General features: G+C 51.0%; 2 protein-coding genes across 5 annotated transcripts in view; one reads left to right on the top strand and one right to left on the bottom strand.

The window, feature by feature from the left end:
* Positions 1-585: 585 nt before the first annotated feature.
* Cish (cytokine inducible SH2 containing protein) lies at positions 586-6,374 on the bottom strand. The gene is made up of 3 exons (XM_046431931.2): positions 6,188-6,374; positions 2,431-2,651; positions 586-2,186 (listed from the first exon to the last, which is right to left on the bottom strand). The coding sequence occupies exons 1-3, from the start codon at positions 6,205-6,207 to the stop codon at positions 1,654-1,656; spliced, it is 774 nt and encodes a 257-aa protein (XP_046287887.1). The 5' UTR covers positions 6,208-6,374; the 3' UTR covers positions 586-1,653.
* Positions 6,375-12,285: 5,911 nt separating this feature from the next.
* Positions 12,286-19,785, top strand: part of Mapkapk3 (MAPK activated protein kinase 3) — a 29,416-nt gene continuing 21,916 nt past the window's right edge. Inside the window, exons 1-3 of one of the 4 annotated variants that reach the window (XM_046431580.2) lie at positions 12,286-12,413; positions 12,685-12,785; positions 12,887-12,961. In XM_046431580.2, the coding sequence (XP_046287536.1) occupies positions 12,741-12,785; positions 12,887-12,961 (120 nt within the window). In that variant the 5' untranslated portion in view covers positions 12,286-12,413; positions 12,685-12,740. Of the gene's footprint in view, positions 12,429-12,684; positions 12,962-19,785 lie in introns of all 4 variants that reach the window. The other 3 variants (XM_058574810.1, XM_046431579.2, XM_046431578.2) reach the window with 3 other exon arrangements.

Raw genomic sequence — 19,785 nt, 5'->3', positions numbered from 1 at the left:
CAGTTAGCATAAGATCTGCTCTGTGACCCACTTGCCTCAGCAAGCCCCCTTCCAACTAGGAATCTGTTTACTCATTTGGACTGCCATTCCCAGGGTTGTGGTGAATCATGGCTCAGTGTCTGTAGTCACTGCACCTTCTCCCTGCAAGGACTGGTCCTGAATGCTGACTATTGGATCCTTCTCAACTCACTGCCCTCAGGAACAGGCCATAGAACCCTCCCCATTGGTATTCTCCATCTGCATTTTGAATGAGCACTTCCTGTTTACATACCTCTCAGGCCTCTGCTCCTGACACCCCCAGCCTCCATCCCTACAACCCAGCAGTGCTCTGGTTAGTGACCCTATAGGCAGCCCAATGGGCCTTCACATCCTGTTTCCCATTTTCTAAGAGAAACAAGGAGGAATGAGATGAGAAAGACCGTTCTTCATCTCTTCCACCCTGTTAGTGAGTGCCCCAGGAGAGACTGTTCAGCCATGAAAGATCTCTGACTTTTGCTAGCCTGGATGTGAAATGGGAGATCATGATAACAGGACCAAAAAGGAAAAACTCTGAGCAGAACTCAAGAGGCCCCACTGAGGGCTCCATAAATGAAAGGTATAATTTTATTGTCATTATGGAAAAATCAGTGGAAGAAAAAAGACTACCACACTGGGTTTTGTGTTATAATAATTATTTTATAAAGTCTTATCAGATATGTATTTCTTCCCCTCTCTACTGTGCAGGCACCTTCCTGGGCAGGAAACCAATGCAGCAGAGCTGCCGCAGCAGCCCTTGAACCAGCATCCCCTTCCTGACACAGCATGTACACTCTGAGGGCTTGTGCCACGGTGAAGGCAGCTATGTGTGGCCACAATTCTGTCCTGCAAGAAGGTGGGCCACAGGCTTTGTTGGGGACTGAGGCTCTTGTTCCATTTTCTTGTCTGTTCACTCATCCTCCCCAAACAGGGCTGAGACAGAAAAGAGTGGCCACATTCACAGGCAGGTGGGTCAGTGCCAGACATCCAGGAATGCCTTGGGTCCAGCAACACTTCTTAGGATGGGGCTCTCCACAAAGAAGAATCAGAGAAGCTAGAACAGAGCTGGGGTCTCTGGACTACCCAGGGCTCAGGGCAGAGAGGTAGGGTGGCTCACTGGAGACCAACCCCAAGAGGAATAAATAAATAAATAGCATATAACTGTGCAGTTCCCCAGCCTAGCCTGCTTCCCCACAAGGGGGCTGTCACTATCAACCCTAGTTCCTCTGGCCACCATCCTCCCAGAAACAGACTGGCTGGAGGTAGGGGGCCTGCCCCACCCTGCATATTGAGAAACCAGAGCTGGGAAAGTCTACACAATTCAGGTGGCTGGGGTCAGTAAGTGAGTGAAGACCTGGGCCCAGCCAGCAGGGTGAGACAAGGTCCCGCCTGTCTCCCTCTTCTCTGATACGTGGCTCACCACAATGGAACCACATGGGACCTGGGGGTGCTGAGCTCTGAGTTGTATGACAACTCTCCCCTCCCCCTTCCTTGCTCTTGCTGGCTCTTTCTGGTCCAGCTGCCAGATGCACGCAGGCACCAGGATGGCTGGAGGGATAGCAGGAGACCAAGTCCAGCTGGGGCCTGTGTCCCCTCCAGGATATGGCTGCGTGAGGCTGGGCAGGATACCCAGACTAGTCATAGTTGGAAGGGGTACTGTCGGAGGTAGTCAGCCATGCGTCGGGGCAGTGGTAGGCAGTCCACATCAGCCACCAGACGGTTGATGACAAGGCGACACAGGTGCTGAAGGCTTCGGGCACTGCTCCTGCGCACAAAAGGCTGCACCAGTTTTAGGTGCACAGCAGTGGCCACAGGGACAGGGAGTGCTGGGTCACTAGGTGCATCTTCCTTAGGCATAGGGAGGGCTGGCGTGGGAACAGGATCAGGGCTGTCACTTCGGGTGTCAGCAGAACAGGAGGCCACATAGTGCTGCACAAGGCTGACCACGTCCGGGAAGGCCAGGATACGAGGCCTGGACAAGCAGTTGGAGTCCAGACGGAAGCTGGAGTCAGCATACTCAATGCGCACATTGGTGGGGCCACGAGTGGTTTTCACTGACAGCGTGAACAGGTAGCTGGGATGGGTACTGTCTCGTACTAGGAATGTGCCCTCTGGCATCTTCTGCAGGTGTTGCCGGGCCTCACTGGCTGTAATAGAACCCCAATACCAACCTAGGAAAATGGAAAGAGGGGGCAAGGGACTGGTCACAATGGAAATCAGCTGAGAATACTTAACCCAGGACAGGTTAGGACCATGCCTCTTTCTTCATACTTCCAGGAGGAGGAAGGCTACACTTCTCCCATCAGACTCTCTGGGGCTGGGCCATTCCCCCCAAATCAGACTCAACAGACAGAGAACTAAGCTTCCCATACCAGACTTCCCAGGACAAGGCTTGCTTTCCCCCCTCAGACTCACCAGATTCTCGAAGGTAGGAAAAAGTCTTGGCTATGCACAGCAAATCCTCCTCAGGATCCAGCACCTTTGGTTCACTCTCTGGCTGGACTGGGGTCTCTTCTGCCACCTCCTCCAGGAAGGCCCCAGCAGGTAAGGGCTGCATGGCTGGCTCAGGAAGCTCAAGGGACTGGGCCCACAGGGGCCGCTGCCCGATCTGCTCCACAGCCAGCAAAGGACAAGATCTAGAAGGGGGTGGATGGAGAGTGAGGGGAAGCCCCATGCCCATGCCTTCCCCCTTTCTAGAGAAATCCCCTTGATTTCTTCCCTCAAATACAGACCTTCTTTTTTTTTTTTTTTAATTTATTTTTATTTTTTTTAGTACTGGCTGGGGTTCAAACCTCAGATCTTACACATGCTAGGCAAGAGCTCTGCTACTGAGCTACTTCCCTAGCATTATAGACCCTCTTTTATTTTTTTCCCATTTCTCTGCATTTATTAAATATGAATTTATCTATTTTATATCAACCAAACCACAAATAATTCCCTATAAGCATTCCTAGCATCACCACCACAGTGATAGGAACTAGTGCAAAGTAGCCTCACAATTGTGCTTTCTTGGCTGAGGTAGGCTGATTAAGTGACACTGATCCTGGTTGAGCCACAGGATGGAACTGAACTGGGTCCTCCAGGGAGGTCCCAAGATTACATACTATAGGAAGCTTGAGGTCACATGCTACCTGCCTACCAGTAAGAGCATCTGTGAGTGGGAGTTGGGTCTACACTGGCTAGGACTTCAAGGCTGAAACACTCCCCTACCCTTATAGGTCAGACTGCCATCCTGGCTTGTTCCTCCCAGCTCAAGGTCATGGGTAGATAGTGGCCTCTAAAAGTACTAACAAGCCTCACCTCTCATAAATATGAACTCAAGTCAGAGGGCATGGTACTCAAACTCATATTCCATGTCCCACCCTGGCAAGCCAGCCCCTACTAGGCTCTATGGTCTTGGACATAGCTTGATTCTTGATGGGCTTCAGCTTCTACTTCTCCCAATTAGGGGTCTATTAGTCAAGACACTGAAGGGCTGGGTAACATCATAGCCTTAGATGGTTGGGGGTAGGGGAACTAAACAGGCCAAAATCTAAGCAGCAGCTTCCTACTAAGGGAAGCCCACTCAGCATGGGGATCCTCGGGCTTCTTCCCTGAGAGTGGGACAGGGAATGGTTCTCCCTCACTCCTAACAAAATATACTTCCAGGCCTCAGTTCTGAGTCTAGTCTGTGGCTGGGCCTTAGGACGCTCAGATTATAAAAACATGGTCCCACTGTGTGCAGTGGCACTCGTCTGTAATCCCAGAAGCTTGGGAGGCTGAAGGGGAGGATTGTGAGTTTAAAGCCAGCCTCAGCAACTTAGCAAGACATTAAGTAACTCAGCGAGATTATGTCTCTAAATAAAATATTTAAAAAAGGGTCGGGGGATATGGCTCAATGGTTAAGTACCCCTGAGTTCAATCCCTGGTACCAAAACCAAAACCAAACCAGACAACAACAATAAAAAAATAAATAAATAAAAAATAAAAAAACAGTCACTGCCCACCTGCCCTGGGAAGCCATAAAATACAGGGTGTTGGGCTGGGTGTGGCTCAGTGGTACAGTACTTGCCTAGCATGTGTGAGGCACTGGATTTGATTCTCAGAACCACATATACATAAATAAATAAAATAAAGTTCCACCAACAATTTTTTTTAATTTACAAAAAAAAAAAAAAAAAGTGCAAGATGTCATGGGGTAGTCAAGGTTTGCTTGTTCCTGAACTTAGTATGCCAGGTCAAAGGCAGGAGTTAGAGGAAGGCACTAAAGGCAGAGACAGCAGCCTGGGCATACAGTGCTGGGTATTTGTGAGGTGGGAAGAGGTAAACAGGCGCTTATGGCAGGAGACAGGCAGAGAAATGTAGGTGGCCCTTAGAAGGCCACAGCCCTATGGGCACTTATGAGGAAAAGGACCCACACAACTCTTTCATGCTATAGCCTGCCAAGTATTTTTCCATACCTTCCCTGGTTGCATCGTAGGAGCTCTGGAATCCTGCTAGGGGAGCTGGAGGCAGAATTTTGAGGTGACCTGCCTGCTGGGGCTAAGCATTTGGCTTAGGAACCTTCTCAAAGTATGATAGGCAGTTAGCTGGTCAGTCCAGAATCTCTGGGGGTGGCTATGACCAGAAGGCTTAGCAGGGTCTCAGTACAGGTCCCATGTGTGTGTGTGGATATCTCTGAAGCTGGTGTGGTGTTGGAGTATAGAATAGCTGTATTGATCCCCACAGGCTTCTGGTGAGTGACTACATATCTGTGCAGGGGTGTGTCCATGGCTGTGTCACCATCACAGCGGGGGCGGGACTGGTGTGTGCCAGGTACGTGTGTGTGCCTGCCTTGGAGCTCAGCCAGTAAATCCTGCCTGGGGACACATGCCAGTGGGGTGAACTCAGCCTGGCAGAGGGCCCTCACAAAAGCTGCAGCAGTTTGGAATCCCTGTCCTCTACCCTAGAGGGGCAACAGCTTTTTTTGTAGCCTTGCGGCCATGCACCTGTGTGTGTACTGTATGTGTCTGATAAAGACCTTGCTCCCCAACACTGGCCCTGAGGCTGCAAGGGACACTCAGGTAGAGCAATGTGAAAGAGGCTGTGGTTCCCAGGATAGGGGGAGGACTCCTGAGGAGGAAGGCAGTGTGTGTGAGTATGTGAGTGTGTGAGTGTGTGTGTGTGTGTGTGTGTGTGTGGTGGGGGGAGGTAGGTACAGGAGTCCCAAAATCCAAGGAACATGTTGGAGACAAACAAGGAGAAGTAGTCTTCTCAGCACCTCCACATCCTCTCCACTGGACCAAAGACCGCTCAGAACAAGAGGTACTTGGGCCTGGCCTCACCTTCCACTTTTCCTCACTTGGCACCATGTCAGTTCTGATAACACCTGGCATTGGGCCACACCACTTTCCCTGGGAATAGAATAACCACTTATACCTCCTCCATTCTCCTTGGAGCTTCCTAAGCTCCTGTCAGAAAGCACCAGACCTTTAGCTGAAGAGGATGCTGAGGCCCAGGGTGAGGGTGCACAGGTGCACCCAGAATGCTCAGCTGAGGTCAAGACTGTCTTATCAGTATCCCACCCACACCACTGTTCCCCACTCCATATCTCAGGGACACTTGGAGAAGGCAGGCAGAAGTCAAGGTTCTTATCACACTGGAATCAAGTTTGGACCTAGAGGAAGGGTAAAGCAATTTGGAGGATGCTTGATGAGCTCCTGGTTATGAGGTGCCAGTATAGGGAGAGGTAAGGACTTCAGGCTGGCTTCCCAAGTGGAGCCTAATTGTTAGCCTGGGACAGGGGAATGGACACTTGGACAAAGAGGGTCAAGGGGCTGGCCCAAGGTCACCAGTAGGCAGGGCAGCCGGCAGGCTAGGATAGAGTGCTGATCCCCCAGTAAGAGGTCTGGGCTAGTGAGCCACATCTTGGGAGACGACTTTACGTCGGTGTCCATATGCTCCAGTGAGAACCTAGAGGGAGCCCGCCCTTGTTTCCTCCCGTCGCCGTTCAGTCCTCAGTTTCCCTATTCACAGTGAGCCTGTGCGTGGAGTGGGGAGTGGTTCACAGTCCTAAGCAGTCCCTGAAGGTCCTTCCGCACTCGGTCCCCTTTAGCCGGTCAAACCCTCCCAAAGCCCGGCCGGGTAGCACTAGGCCTGCCCTCTCCGATGCGCCCCTCACGGAGGCTGGGCGGGGACAGAGAGCCGCGCTTACCCCTGAACGCAAAGAACCATGTCCCGGAGGCAGCAGCTTCGGAGTGTGGACCAGATAGGAATTCGGCAGAAGGGAGCCAGTGGATCGGGAGCGCGAGCAGATCAGGGTCCCGAGGCTTACGCGCGGCGGACACAGACTGAGAGGTGGCGGAGCGGACCGCCAGAAAGGGCGAGAGGGGCGGGCCGGGCGGGTGGGGCGGGGCAAGCCGCCTCCTAATCTTTTGTCCCGCACGTCCCAGCCCTTCCGGGAAGCGGCGTCTTCCTAGAACCGCAGGCTGGGCCGTGAGGCTGGGGGAAGGGCGCGGGGGCTGGCGCGGGGGGTGCTGGCACCGGCCGGTGGGGCCTTGGGCCCTAAAAGGAAACACCTTTGACTGATTTCCAAGAACTTTCCAGGAAAACGGGGCGGGGCTCCGCGAGCCGGCCAATCGAAACGTAGGAGGTAGAGCCGAATGGCTGGGAGTGCCAATTGCATGCGTGGACCCAGGACTGACGTGTCAGGCAGGGCGGGACCAAGAGACCAGTAGGGGAAGACCGGGTTAGGGGAGGTTAAGGGAGGGGCAGCGGCTTCTGCAACCCGATCCTAGATTGCCTTCCGGCATTCCACTTCTTTGGGGATGGGCGCGCTTATCTCATTATCAAACCAGTGCCAGCGTGGGGGCGAGTTCCTGGACCTGTCCTCCTTGCTAGCCGGCCCTCCAAGGCGGTCTATCGAGAAGTGCAAAGGCTCCCAATTGGGTCGCGCCTGGATTCGGGGATTCTGTGTGGGGTTAAGGGGAGGTGGATGGCATGGGGGCGGGGTCTGGAAAGAGACTTAAGGGAGAGGAACGGGGTGCAGAGAGTGGCCCCAGGAATGAGTAGGTCCGCTGAGGTGGAACCCGCGTCCCCCACAACCAAAAGCAAGAACGTTTTCTTTGAAAGAGTGGGAGAGAAGGCATTTGGCCGGACCATTCAGTCTTGGCTCCTGGTCGGTCCCATCAATCGGGAAAGTGACTATCAACTTGAGGTATTTAGGGACAGTCAACCCCCAGACAGGTTCGGTGAATGCTGGGAGAGAGACCTGGAGTTCCAAACACTGGGAGAGGATTCCGAGTGGGGTGACAGAGGTGAGGGGCAGAGCAGTAACAATAGCCCCATCTACATGAAGTACTTTCTAACATTTGATTCTCAACATTTGGGATTGTCTCCATTCTGCAGATGAGAAGATAGAGCTCCCAGAGAATGAAATGCCTTCCTAGGAAATAGCAGGGCCACAGTTTGATTCCAAATCTGAATCAGAAGCCCATGCTCCTACCTGACTCCTCCAACCCTCTCATTTTTCTGTTCCTTAGACTTACCAGAGAGTATCTTGAAGGACTGTGAAAACCTCCTTTAAACCCTTGGCCAGAAGGACTGAGGGAGATGAGCTTCAGAGAGTCAATAGGGGCCTTTCCTCCCCACACCCCAGACACACACTGTCCAATGTGTGTCTCCAGGTGCCTCAGAAAAGAGATGAGCTGCAAGACCCAGGGCAAAGAAGGCAGACCCCTGGCAGTGTTTAGAGGTCTGAATGATAGTGTCTGATTTTTCCCCAGGGCAGACAAGGCTCAGTGCCTGGTATCCATGGAGGAGCAGAGGACAAACCCCTGTGAAGCAGAAAAAAATAATTGGTTGAAAAGAGATATGACCTCAGGGTACCCGCTTCTCTGTAACTTTCCTGAAGAGAAGCCAGGCTTTCCTGTAGCCCTGCCGACCTTTCCTGAATAGGCCAGAAGTCAGTTTCTTGGAACAGAAGTGGGGTGCCATGGATACTTCATTACCCACATTGAAAGTTGAGTTACCTGAAAAGCCTAGTATGAGGCCCCTGGGTAGGGTGCTGTCTCTCCAGTAGGAACTATCTACTGCTACATTACTATGAAGACAGAGGTTTCACAGCTACCATGAAACAAAGATACTTTTTAAAAAAAAATAAACTCAGGGCCTTGCACATGCTAGCAAGTGCCTTGCCACTGAGCTATAAACCCAGCCTCTACAGCTACAATTTTGAAACTGTGCTTTATGGGACTAAATTCTAACATCTCTTCCTCAAGACTATTGCACTTCTTACTCACTGTGACTACTCTGATGAACACTTCAGACACTCTCAGCAATTACTAGCCTCATTTCATAATCAAAATTACCACACAATATCCTGTTTGACAAGTGAGGAAACTGAGGCATAGAGAGATTGCCGATTACCCTAGATCTCACAGTAATCGCGCATTGGAGCAAAGGCCTTACCCACTTCATCCTCTTCTCTAGTTATGGGTGACCTGCTAACTCCTAGGCATCCTTCAGGATTCAGCCTTTAGCTCTACAGTCAAGCTTCCCTGTCCCTGGGCCAGTCAATGTCAGAGCACATTGGGTGTCCCCTTGGAGGCGACCCCTACAGAGATCAGTGATTAGGCAGTTCTGTGTTAAACCAAAGGGTCCCAAGAATTTGGGCCCTTTAGCCATCTTTTTGTGAATGATAGCGCTATGCACCTTAACTTTCGTGCTAGGAATAGTTGGGTGCTCCTGCCTGTTCTGACCTAGGTGTCTGCCTGCTTCAGGCTTTGTGGGTCCCTCCTACAATCTCCTTATTAATTCTCCTGTCCTGTTTGTTCGCCATGAGCCCTACCCCCACCTAACTCTTGTGCCCACACTGCCACCCAGTGGCACTCCTTCTTATGACCTCACTAGCCAAATCTCAACATCATCATGCTGTAGGCTCCCCTGGCCCTCCCCTCCTAGAACAATCACAAATACATAGCAGTGCTTTCCTCAACATCTGGCTGATGTGGCCTCTGTCCTTATCATGAGCAGCCTCCCCTCTCCCTGAAGGACAGTCCATGTGTGTGTGTGTACATCTGCTCCCCTTACTCATTGGATCTCTTGATCACTGTACACAATCTCTGTCCCCTGCTGTACAGCTATTATGGAAGGCTGTGTAAGCAAGTCTGCCAACATAAACCCACCCCACCCAGGCCCAGTCACCCTACATACTGAATCTTCCCATCAGTGTGAAGGAGGATGAGGCAGGTGATTGCTGAAATATGAGCCCTGAGAGGAAAGCACATATTCAGACTGTCCTTGGTTAAGTGAGCAATTGTAAAACCTCTGCATATGATGGATGCATGTGAGCAATATGTGTATGTCTGTGTAAATAGGGGCATTGGAGTGGAACTTGGAGAGGAGAATATCACCAATTGGTTTCATTTTACACTTCTGTATGGCTTGAATTAACTACAACAAGCAAGTTTTACTTTTGCAAGTAAAAATCTTAATAAAGAGCTAGATACCATGGAACACCACATGCCAGTAATCCCAGTTACTTGGGAGGCTGAGGCAGGAGAATCTCAAGTTTGAGGCCAGTTTCAGCAACTTAGTGAGATCCTATCTCAATTTTTTTTTTGGTGTGTGTGTATGTGGTGCTGAGGATTGAACCCAGGGCTTTATGCAGGTGAGGCAAGCACTCTACCAACTGAGCTATCTCCCCAGCTTATTTTTTTTTAAGTGAAAACAAAGCCTGGTAAGCGGGCACATACCTGTAATCCCAGTGGTTCAGGAGGCTGAGGCAGGAGGATCACAAGTTCAAAGCCAGTCTCGGTAAAGTGAGGCACTAAGCAACTCAGTGAGTTGCATCTCTAAATAAACTACAAATAGGGCTGGGGATGTGGCTCAGTGGTGGAGTGCCTCTGAGTTCAATCCCTGGTACCCCCCCCCCAAAAAAAAAAAAAAGTAAAAACCATACAAACTTAAAAAAATCACAAGTATAAAAAATTTTAGTGCAACTGTAATCTAATACCATTTTTAAGAAAAAAAAATCCTCTAAGATGCCTTTGGCTAGGATAGGGAACCAACCTCTACCCTCAGTTGTTTAGCCCTCTGCTCACTTGCAAGACTGCTCATCCAGAATGAGAACTTGCTTGGCCTTAGGTTCACCAGGCTCAAACAAGCTGCCTCCAAAGGGCAGTGCCTTCCCTAGCCTATTAGTAGTAGAAGCTTCCAGATTGCAGGGTTTCCTTCAAAGCTCTGAGATCTTGGATCTGATTCTCAGATGTATTAAGGACATTTATCCTGGACCCATCTGGGCATAGGTGTGGGCATGCACATGTATATTTGTGGGCGTATTTGTTTATGCATATGCACATTTCCATGTTTGCATTTGTTTATGCATATGAATGCACTTGTGTGTGCATGTGCAAGTGCATGTGTAATATGAATATATAAAAGTATGCTTGCATAGGTGGAAGTGTGTGGGGAGGCAGAGATCCATGAGAGGAGGACACAGTTTGAGGGTAGGAGTTTATCCCTAAGGTTGTGCTCTGGGTTTGGAATGGGGGCTCTGTTGGGATATCTGCTGACTTTGAGCAAATCACTTTGACCTCTCTGAGCTTGTGTTTACTCTGTGTTTATAGTATGGGCCCAAAGGGATGGGTATGCTCTCCCTTCTCCAGATTTAGTGAGGTTATGGGTGTCCAGATAGAGCATCTTCCCAGCATCTGAGAAGTGTTCAAGGTGTCAAGGAGTGTTCAGTCATGGTCGGCTGAAGCCCTTCCCTGGGGACCCCTGTTTCTCTGAATTGAAGGTCACCTGGAGGAGACAGGGGCAGAGCCCCCAAGCTCCTATCCCCACTCAAAACATGCACATAGAGCGTGCCTATCAATAGTTGTAGCACCCTTGGCTCACTCACTTTGTTCCTCACAGAGATGTTGTCAGAGATGCAGGATGTTGTTGCACAAACAGGAGGATACCAAGTTTCTGCTCTGTGGGAGCTACTGCTCTGAGGAGCCTGCGCTGCAGGTTCGTGTGTGTTCGCCCACGCGTGTATGTGTATGTGTGTGTGTGCGAGCGCGCGCGCGTGTGTTGTGGGAAGCTGTGGAGTTAGGCCTCAATTCTGAAGCCCCGAGAAGAATGGCTTGGGTGGGACCGGGGTCGCAGAGCATGCAGTCCTAAGGATGGCCTGTAGATGGCAGAAGTGCCCCGTACAGAGACCCTGCCTGGATCCTCACCTTTTCAGACTTCACAGAGTAGCTTTCTTTAGGGTCCCTCAGCTTTCAGGTTTGGGCTGGGATTCGGGGATACCGGAGTGGGGTAATGCGGATTCACCCAGGAGACATCCACAGCCACATTTTCTGTGACTCTAGACAAGTCGTTTCCTCTCTGGCAGTCTCACTTTTCTCTGTAATATGAGAGACTGAGTTGGAAAAACTGGCTAAGGTAGGTTAAGATGAGCTCAGAATGAAGTAGAGGGCTAAACGTGGAAAGGAAAACTAAGAGGCAATAGAGCATATGTCACTAGGATGGGGGAAGATTTTATTTTTATTTTTGGTACTGGGGATTGAACCTAGGGGCGCTGTACCATTAAGCTACATCCCCAGCCTTTTTTATTTTGAGACAGGGTCTCACTAAGTTGAAGTTCTTGCTAAGTTGCTGGGGTTGGCCACGAGCTTGGGATCCTCCTGCCTCAGCCTCTGGAGTCGCTGGGATGGAGGAGCGTTTTTAAACACCACATCAAAAGCTCAAATCATAAAATAAAAAGTTGATGTGTGACCAAGTGGAAAATAAAAATTTCTGGTCCAACAACGCTATATAGCAAAGGAGAAAATGAGCCAAGGACGTAAGTAGGAAGTGCACAGAAGGGGGCAGTAGCCAGTGCAGGAAAAAGGCCAAGAGCTGCAGGGACTGGAGAGTCCCAAATCAAAGAGATGCCCCTTTCCTCTGCGAGCTGGCAAAAATTAAGAAGTTGGTTACTGGAGTGGAGGGCGGTTAGCCAGAACCAAGGGAAGCTGGAAGCCTAGCCAGCCATACTGCAGGGCCGCCTGGAAGCGTGCAGAGAGAACACTCGACTCAAGTAGAAGCTTCAAGAGAAACAAGATGTCTTGTGCTGTCATTTTCTAGGTCGCGGTTTAAAATCTGGGGCTGGATAGCTCGTGCAGGGGTCCCCTGCTCCAGGACGGTTACGGCCCCTTCAGGAAATCACGCCCCCTATTTTCTCCCGGCCCTGGGGCGGGGGCCTGACAGGGGCTCTTGCTGTGTCTAGTCTGGCCCGGGCCCGCCTGGCCCTTTAAGGCTGACCTAGCCGGGCCCCAAGTCCGTGTGACGCGCAGGACGTCACGTGGGCCGCGGGCGGCTCGACTCTCGGCCCAGGGCGCCCCTCCGCCGCCGGCTCCCGCGATTGCTGCCCCCGTCCCTCTTACCAGCGCCGCCGTCAAGTGCCTTGCTGCCAGGTACGCCGTGGTCAGGTATGCCTCCCTTGCCTCCAGTGCGACCCACTCTCAGGACTTTGCAGCCACTGGGCACACAACTTCTTCTCTTGACACGTGCTTGGGAGAGATTAGCTTAAGTCTGGCTGAGGGACCACCGCCTCCTCCTGCACGCCAGTTCTCCCAGGAGCTTCGCCTCACATTCCCAGCTTGTCCCCAGAACAGCTCAGGCACTCCTAGGCTGGGGTGTGTGGGAAAAGTCTGGGTGGGGAGTTACTCTTTCCCTTTCTCCCAGGTGCCCCTGGACGCGCCAGGCTGGGGCCGCCCCTGAGAGCCCCGCGGGGGCCATGGATGTCGGGACAGCAGAGGAGCAGGGGGTTCCTGTGCCCCCTCCAGGTGCACTCGGGGGACCAGGCTTGGGGGTTGCTCCGGCCCTCGGGGGGCGGCGGGAGCCCAAGAAATACGCGGTGACAGATGACTACCAGTTATCCAAGCAGGTGCTGGGCCTGGGTGTGAACGGCAAGGTGCTGGAGTGCTTCCACCGGCGCACTGGGCAGAAGTGTGCCCTGAAGGTTAGTGACCCCTCACTGAGGCCTGGGGTGACCTGGAGGGTTCAGTAATAGAGACCTGTTTCACTTATGTCCAGGTTACTGTTAGGCTTCCTTCGCTCAGCGTCATGTTTCACCCTCGTACTCTTCTGTAAGGTTAAGGTCAGTTCTCCCTGCTTCACAAATGGGGAAACAGAGGCTTATCCTAGCTAAGCTCAGGGTGTCCCAGTTAGCAAGGGGTGGAGTCAGTATGGGTAGAGCTGTTGTACCCGGAAGGAGGGAAGGAGTGGCCTGGGACTCTAGTTCTGGCTGGGCCTATGTGTTCAGGCCCAAAGGAGACCCACTCAGCTTGAATACCCCCAAAGAGAAGCTTCTGTGTCTGGGATGGGTCTGAGTTTCCCTCTGACACTGAGCACCCACCTTGCTTGGGATGGGGCTGCTTCCTCCTTGTTGCCCTGGGTAGGAGTGGTAGGAGCCTCTCAGGGCTGGTCAGTGGGCAAGGCCCATCACTCCTTAGGGCAGGGGGCTTCTGCTGGGCTCCTGATGAGTCACCAGTCCTAGCCAGGCCCTACCCCAAGCTCAACCTATCCTGCTTCCTGTGTAGAGAGTGGCCTATTCTTTTAGCCACGTTGTGGTACTATAGGCTCCCTGGAGGCCTGGAACACTGATCTAAGTGAAATGGAGGTGGATGTCTTGGAGTGACTGATCTAGTTACCTGATTCTGGCTTAAGACACACAGTTATGGCCCAGGACCCTGCCCATACCCAGAATCACTTGAATCTGCTATCATTGGGAATTTGAATTATCTGCGGTTCATGCCAGTGGCACCTGGATGGGAGAGTGGCTTCTGCAAGTTAGATGCACAGCAAAAAGTTTTCCCATTTTACAAGTTGTGATTACGAGCCTGACTACAGAGTACTAGAGATGTGGCTCTAATCTCTGCTCTGTGTTTGCCAGCTTTGTGACCTTGGACAATATCCTAGACTTTTGAAGCCAGGTTTATGCCTTTGTTCGGGGGGGAAAGAACAGGAGTTTTAAGCTCAAACTGAGAAGATGCATGTAAGTACTTGGTAAAGGGCATGGTATAGGTTTGGAGAGGTATGGGACATTTTTAGGGCACAATATCTGCAAGTATCTGAGCAGGAACCTGGGCTCAGCTCTTTGTATTTTTCCCAGGGGCATTGGGGCAGATAGTGGCCCTGTAGGGAATCATGAACATGAGTCTGGGGGCAATAAGGGCTGGGCTGGTAGGGCTAGGCCGCAGGCATTCCTTGCCTACTAACTCAACAGTGGAATGGCGAGAGGGACTTTTGGAGGACCAAGGAGGGGATTCTCTTAATACCTCAGGAAAAAGTGGCTCTTCTGAGAGCCAATGGGTGCAAGAGAATGAGAAATGAGCCTTCATCTTCTCCTTGGCACCCATTTAGCCCTTCCACCTGTGCTAGGGTAGGAGGTAGTCTGAGTGGGTGTGGAACTGACTGAGGCCAGAGAACTTATTCTCCATACCAAGACTTTGGTCCTGGGAGTCAGGACTGAACTCTGAGCTGTCCCTGTATGGTCTACATGCTGTAAACAAGGCAGGGGTGGGGTGGTAGGCCACAGTAGTATCAGCTTTAAGTAGGACTAAGACTTTCAGTGTAGATGCTGAATCTGACAGGTGACTTGGGGGAACTTCTGATTGTATCAACTTCCATAGTATCTCCTCTTGGACATAGGGCCTCAGTGATCTCCCTATCCTGGGCTGGGAACCGGGGCAGGCCTGGAATGAGTTTCCTTCTAGCTCTTTAGATTATAGGTGAGCATGGCTGGGGTTACTGGCTTAGGACTTTTGGGACCTGGCCCTACATTGATCCTCAAAGGGGAGAGGCATTAGATGTGGCTCTCTCCCCAGCTCCTTCCTGTTTTTGCCCCCCTTCCCCCCAAAAAAGTTACAGAGTCTCAAATTCCCTACTCAGCTGAGCATACTCACCATCCCCGAAGATTGGGGTCAGCTATGGGGAAGTTTGGAGAAGCTATGAGACATTTTTAGGGCACAAAATCTGCAAGTATCTGGAGCAGGAACCTGGGCTCAGTTTTTTATATCTTTTCCAGGGGCACTGGAGCAGATAGAGATGATCTTCCCCAGTAATTGTACAGGTACTTTGGTGATAGCTGTGGCCATTCAGAGGGAGGTGGCATCTCCCTACCATTAGCTTCTGCTCTCTGCCCAGGAGGGCCAGGACCTGGGGACCTCACTACGTGTGTAGGCTTGGGCCCAGGGAGTTCAGCCAACACTCAGGAATGGGTCCCAGCCCTCTCGTGGTCTCTGCTTAGCCCTCTTGCTATCTGCCCTAGCTCAGCCTAGGTGAAGGTCATGACTCTGGGCTTTTCTGTCTCTCCAGGGCTATATCTCATCTATCCTTATTTTGTTTAGGCCATTTCTGCTCCTCTCTCATCCTCTGGCCCTGTTGCTAGAAATGGTACCTATGTACCACTTGTCTCAGCAGAAAGCCTGGAATATAGCAGGCCCTCATAAAATAGGAAGACTATGGTCACTGTCCCTGTAGCTATTGCTGTTTTGTGGGGTCCCTAGAGGAGTAGGTCCTTCCCTCCCTGGGAGCTGGGCCTCTTCCCCTTTCCATTAGAGCCTAACCACCCACTTGCTTCATCTTGACCTCACTCACAGCAAAGCCTCCCTCACCAGTCCAAGCCATCACCAGTGCAGCCATTCTGCTCTCCATGCCACACCAAGTACTTGTTACTGTCCTGTTGGCAGGAACTGGAGGGACTGGTTGCCTTAGGAGAGGGCATAGGGATAGGCAGTCCTCCTGCTCCTACTTCTCCTGCAACCTCTTGCTTGTGTCCCCTCCCAAGCCTAAGTGGTTAATTGGCAGTCTTCAGCTTTACCTCAAACTGGGCAAGGCCTGCAAATTTGTCACCCATCAGTTATGCCAGTATACCCAAGACCCTTATCATGTATGTAAAAATTGGGACCTTGAGTTAGTGGTCGGAAGTCACATGACTTGACTTGGGGGAAGGGATTGCAGCAAGGGCCAGAATTTCCTCCCCTCCTGACTTCCTGTCACCACTGCTTACGGTTGTCTGCCTTCTGGCAGGCAAAAATGACCATGGCACTTAATACCTCTAAATATAAGCAATAGAAAACAATGTAGGGGATCTGCAGATGGGAGTAAAGGTGAAGGTCTTCTTTCCTGGCTCTGCTTCCAGACTGAGGGATTGGAGCCTTTCACCTTCATCACTGGACCCTAGTGGGCTCCCAATTCCTGTTCCCTTCCAGAGAGTCCTCTGGGTGGAATCTCTTTAGTATCCTTCTCCTTTTGGTTCCAGAATTAGGGAAGTTTCTGAGGCTACCTCACACAGGACAGTTCTCTTACCCTTGGTGTTAGATGGCTGTAGCTAGCAGGCTGTTCTGCATGCTGTATGTGGTGTCCCAAAGCACAGTGCTGAGGAGGACACATTTTCCCTGACAGGTGGGAAAGAAAGCCCTGGCGACCAGGAGGCCTTGCCTGAGTTCACATATGAATTTAAGGACTTGGCTATACATACTCTGAGACTCTAAATGTGGCATGACAGGCCAGCCCTCTTGCCTTTCCTCCCTAGGTGATATCTTTGCTTTTACACACTGGAGAAGCTCTTCTCATCTGTTAAGATTCAGCTTCACTGCTCCTCTTCCAGGAATCTGTCCAGAGTCCCTGACTTTGGGGCTATGGAATCTTCTTTTTTTGGTACTGGAGATTGAACTCAGGGGCACTGAGCCACATCCCCAACCGTATTTTGTATTTTATTTAGAATCAGGGTCTCACTGAGTTGCTTAGCACCTCGCTTTTGCTGAGGCTGGCTTTGAACTCGCCATCCTCCTGCCTCAGCCTCCTGAGCTACTAGGATTACAGGCATGTGCCACCACACCTGGCTATGGAAACTTTGACCCCTAAAGCTGTAGTAGTCACTTTTGACTCAAAGATCCCTTGTTGCATCTTGGTCTGGGGCCTGACATACCATAGGGACTCCTAAATGCCTATTGAAATGACCATGTGTTGTACCTCTGAGCTTTTGAAAGAGCACTAGGATCTAGACTTTTTCCAGTTTCTTCTCTAAAGGATAGGGGTTCTCTAACTGCATTTCAAAGAAAAGCTACAAGGACATGCTCTTTTCCCTGAGATTTGGCAAAGGAACTCAACTGAAACTTTGCAAAGGAACTCAACAACTCTACTGCCCCCAGACAAAGCCCATGCAGAAGGCCTGGGAGAAGGGAAGTGCCTTTCCATGAGGCTGTTCCTGTCTCCTGCCTACCATCTAGGCCACATTTTCAAGCAGAGGGGCTCTCTCTAACCAGAATGCCAGGAGGAAGGTAGAATGGGAGGAAGTCAGACACAGGAAGCCCAGGACCCTGGATGCCCCACCCTCAGCGGGGAGATGGAGTCCATTGCACTAGAACCTGTCAGGGCTGGTGCTGCAGAGCTGGATCTGAAACTGGGTGGGGCTGCCAGATAGGCCAGCCCTTTCTCATCTGGCAGCCACCACCCCCTCACCTACTATCTCCAGACTGGTCAGATCAGTCTCCATAGAGCTACTTGTTACTGAGTCAACAAATCAGGAGCATGTGGAGGGGCTGGTGACCCTGTGTAAGAGAGTGCCTGGAAATTAAATAGTTTCACTGCACCCAAGGTTCTCTCCAGGCTGCCCCTCACCTGGTAGGAAAGAATCTGAGGCATTCTGAGCTACCACAGGTGGCACCTTCTGAACTTCCAGGGGTGGGCAATTTGCTTTTTAAACTGGGGAGGACATCAAAACCCACAGAATGCAGAAGTAAAATTTAGGTGGGGATGATTGTTTTGAGATACTTTGTACCATACCTGGGGAGAAAGCTGTTTTCTCAGCCTGCCTTCAAGATTACCTCTGCTGGGGCTTCTAGGATTTTTTTTTTTTTCCCATCCCATGCAGAAGCTGATGCCAGCCCTTCAGATTTCAGGCCTTGGTGTTGTGGATTCTAATACCCTCTCCATAACAGCTAGCAATTTTTTGGTGGGGGCGTGGATACCCCACCAATTGAACTCAGGGGCACTCGACCACTGAGCCACATCCCCACTTCTGTTTTGTATTTTAATTAGAGTCAGGGTCTCACTGAGTTGCTCTGTGCCTTGCTTTTCTGAGGCTGGATTTGAACTTGTGATCTCCTGCCTCAGCCTTCTGAGCCACTGGGATTACAGGCATGTGTCACTGTATCTGGCTACTGCTGTCAATTTTCCAGAGCATTCTATCTGGCAGATCTTGACCCCAATGTGCAATATATATTGTTTTATCTAATTCTTATCTTCCCGTTTTATGGATGAGAACTCTGCAATTCAGAGGTCAACAGCTTGCCCAAGTTGCATAGCTTGGTGGGTGACAGGGCTGGGATAAATGCTTAGGCAGTTTGATACCAGAATTTTAGCATGTAAGTCACCCCCCACTTCATACAAGTCTGTGGAGACATGAGGGACTCTGAGACCTGACCCCTGGAAGGATGTTGGTATTGTTCTCCATGGCTCCACTGGGAGCCCTGGTAGCTCCAGCTGGGCCCCTGTATCTGCTAGTGCTTACCTATATCTGCCCAGTTCTCCTCACTGTGTGGAACTTTATGTCTGTGAGTGGGCAGGTGGTAGTTTCACAGGGTCAGCATACAAGGGCCATCTCTGAAAGATTGTGTGGCTGTGCTGGGCCTTGTGAGTCTTAGACAAGCTTGGCACAGCATAGCCCAGAGTGCCACAGACATGAAATCTATCTGGTGAGTGGGTAAGAGGAAGTGGGGGCTTCCTGGAAGGGATTGCCCACTTTAATCCAGACTTCTGATTTGAGAAGGATGTGGATGACAGAGGAGGGCCCACTGTGTATGACAATATGACTGGGTTAAATACTCAGCACCTGCTGTGAAATACCACACCCGCACACCTGTGTTCTGGCAGAACCTGGTTGATCTCAGTGGGGCTGTTGTCAAGCTGTAAGGGATTGAAGGGTTCCAGGGAGGAGGAGGCATTTCATGAGAACTTGAAGGGTAGAGCACCATTTCCAGGGGTGCTACAGAGGTTCTGGGTTGCCTGGCTTCTTTGTTCAGGGCCTGGTCTCCATGACAACAAAGGCTTCATCTCTCTTCTGAGCTTCATGTTTGAGGAAGTGGTTTTCCTCCTTGCATCCCTCATCTTCCTTTCCTTGGGACACTCATAATGGGAGACCTCTGGGAGGAGACAGCAATTGGAGCATCTGGTTCTGTGGTCCCCTAGCCTCCCCTGGTTTTAGTCTCGTGACTGACTGCACATCTGAGTGTGATGGCCACCAATTGGGAGCAGAGGACCGTAGTCATCCCTAGGTGAGGGGGGCATTCCTGTGCTATAACAGTGTGTAAAACACTTTTTGGAAGGCTGGCTCTGCTTCTCCAGCACAGAGACCACAGCTCCCCTAAGCTCCAGTGTCTTCCTAGAACATTGGTTCTATGGCCCTTGCTTCATCTATTTGAGATCTTGTGTGGCACCAAATGAGGTCTGAGGTGGGAAAAGGAGCAGGGTCCCAGGTTTAAAACCCTTCCTGCTATCTTCTCTTCAAATGATCTTGAGCAGAAGGCAGTTTGGGAATCTTTTGTAAAGGTCTCTGTGGTGCTGTTGAGCCTGGGTTTCACTCTGTTGGCAGGGAGCAGGATTCAATCTTAGTGACTGTGACTTTCCCTGCCTTCGTGCTGTGAGGAAGCACAGGCCAGCACATGTTCTCAGAGAATGGGGCTCTCCTTTGGGTGCCAGCATGCATTTTTTGGTGGCACATTATTGGTCTTCATAAGCACTGACTTGGTTCCCTCTGCACCTAAGGAAACCTGCTCTTTG

This window comes from Marmota monax, unplaced genomic scaffold, assembly GCF_021218885.2.
Source record: "Marmota monax isolate L192 unplaced genomic scaffold, Marmota_monax_Labrador192_F-V1.1 WCK01_AAM20220418_F8-fsc00022, whole genome shotgun sequence".
Classification (NCBI taxonomy): Eukaryota; Metazoa; Chordata; class Mammalia; order Rodentia; family Sciuridae; genus Marmota; species Marmota monax.
This window is presented reverse-complemented; position numbering and strand designations above follow the sequence as displayed.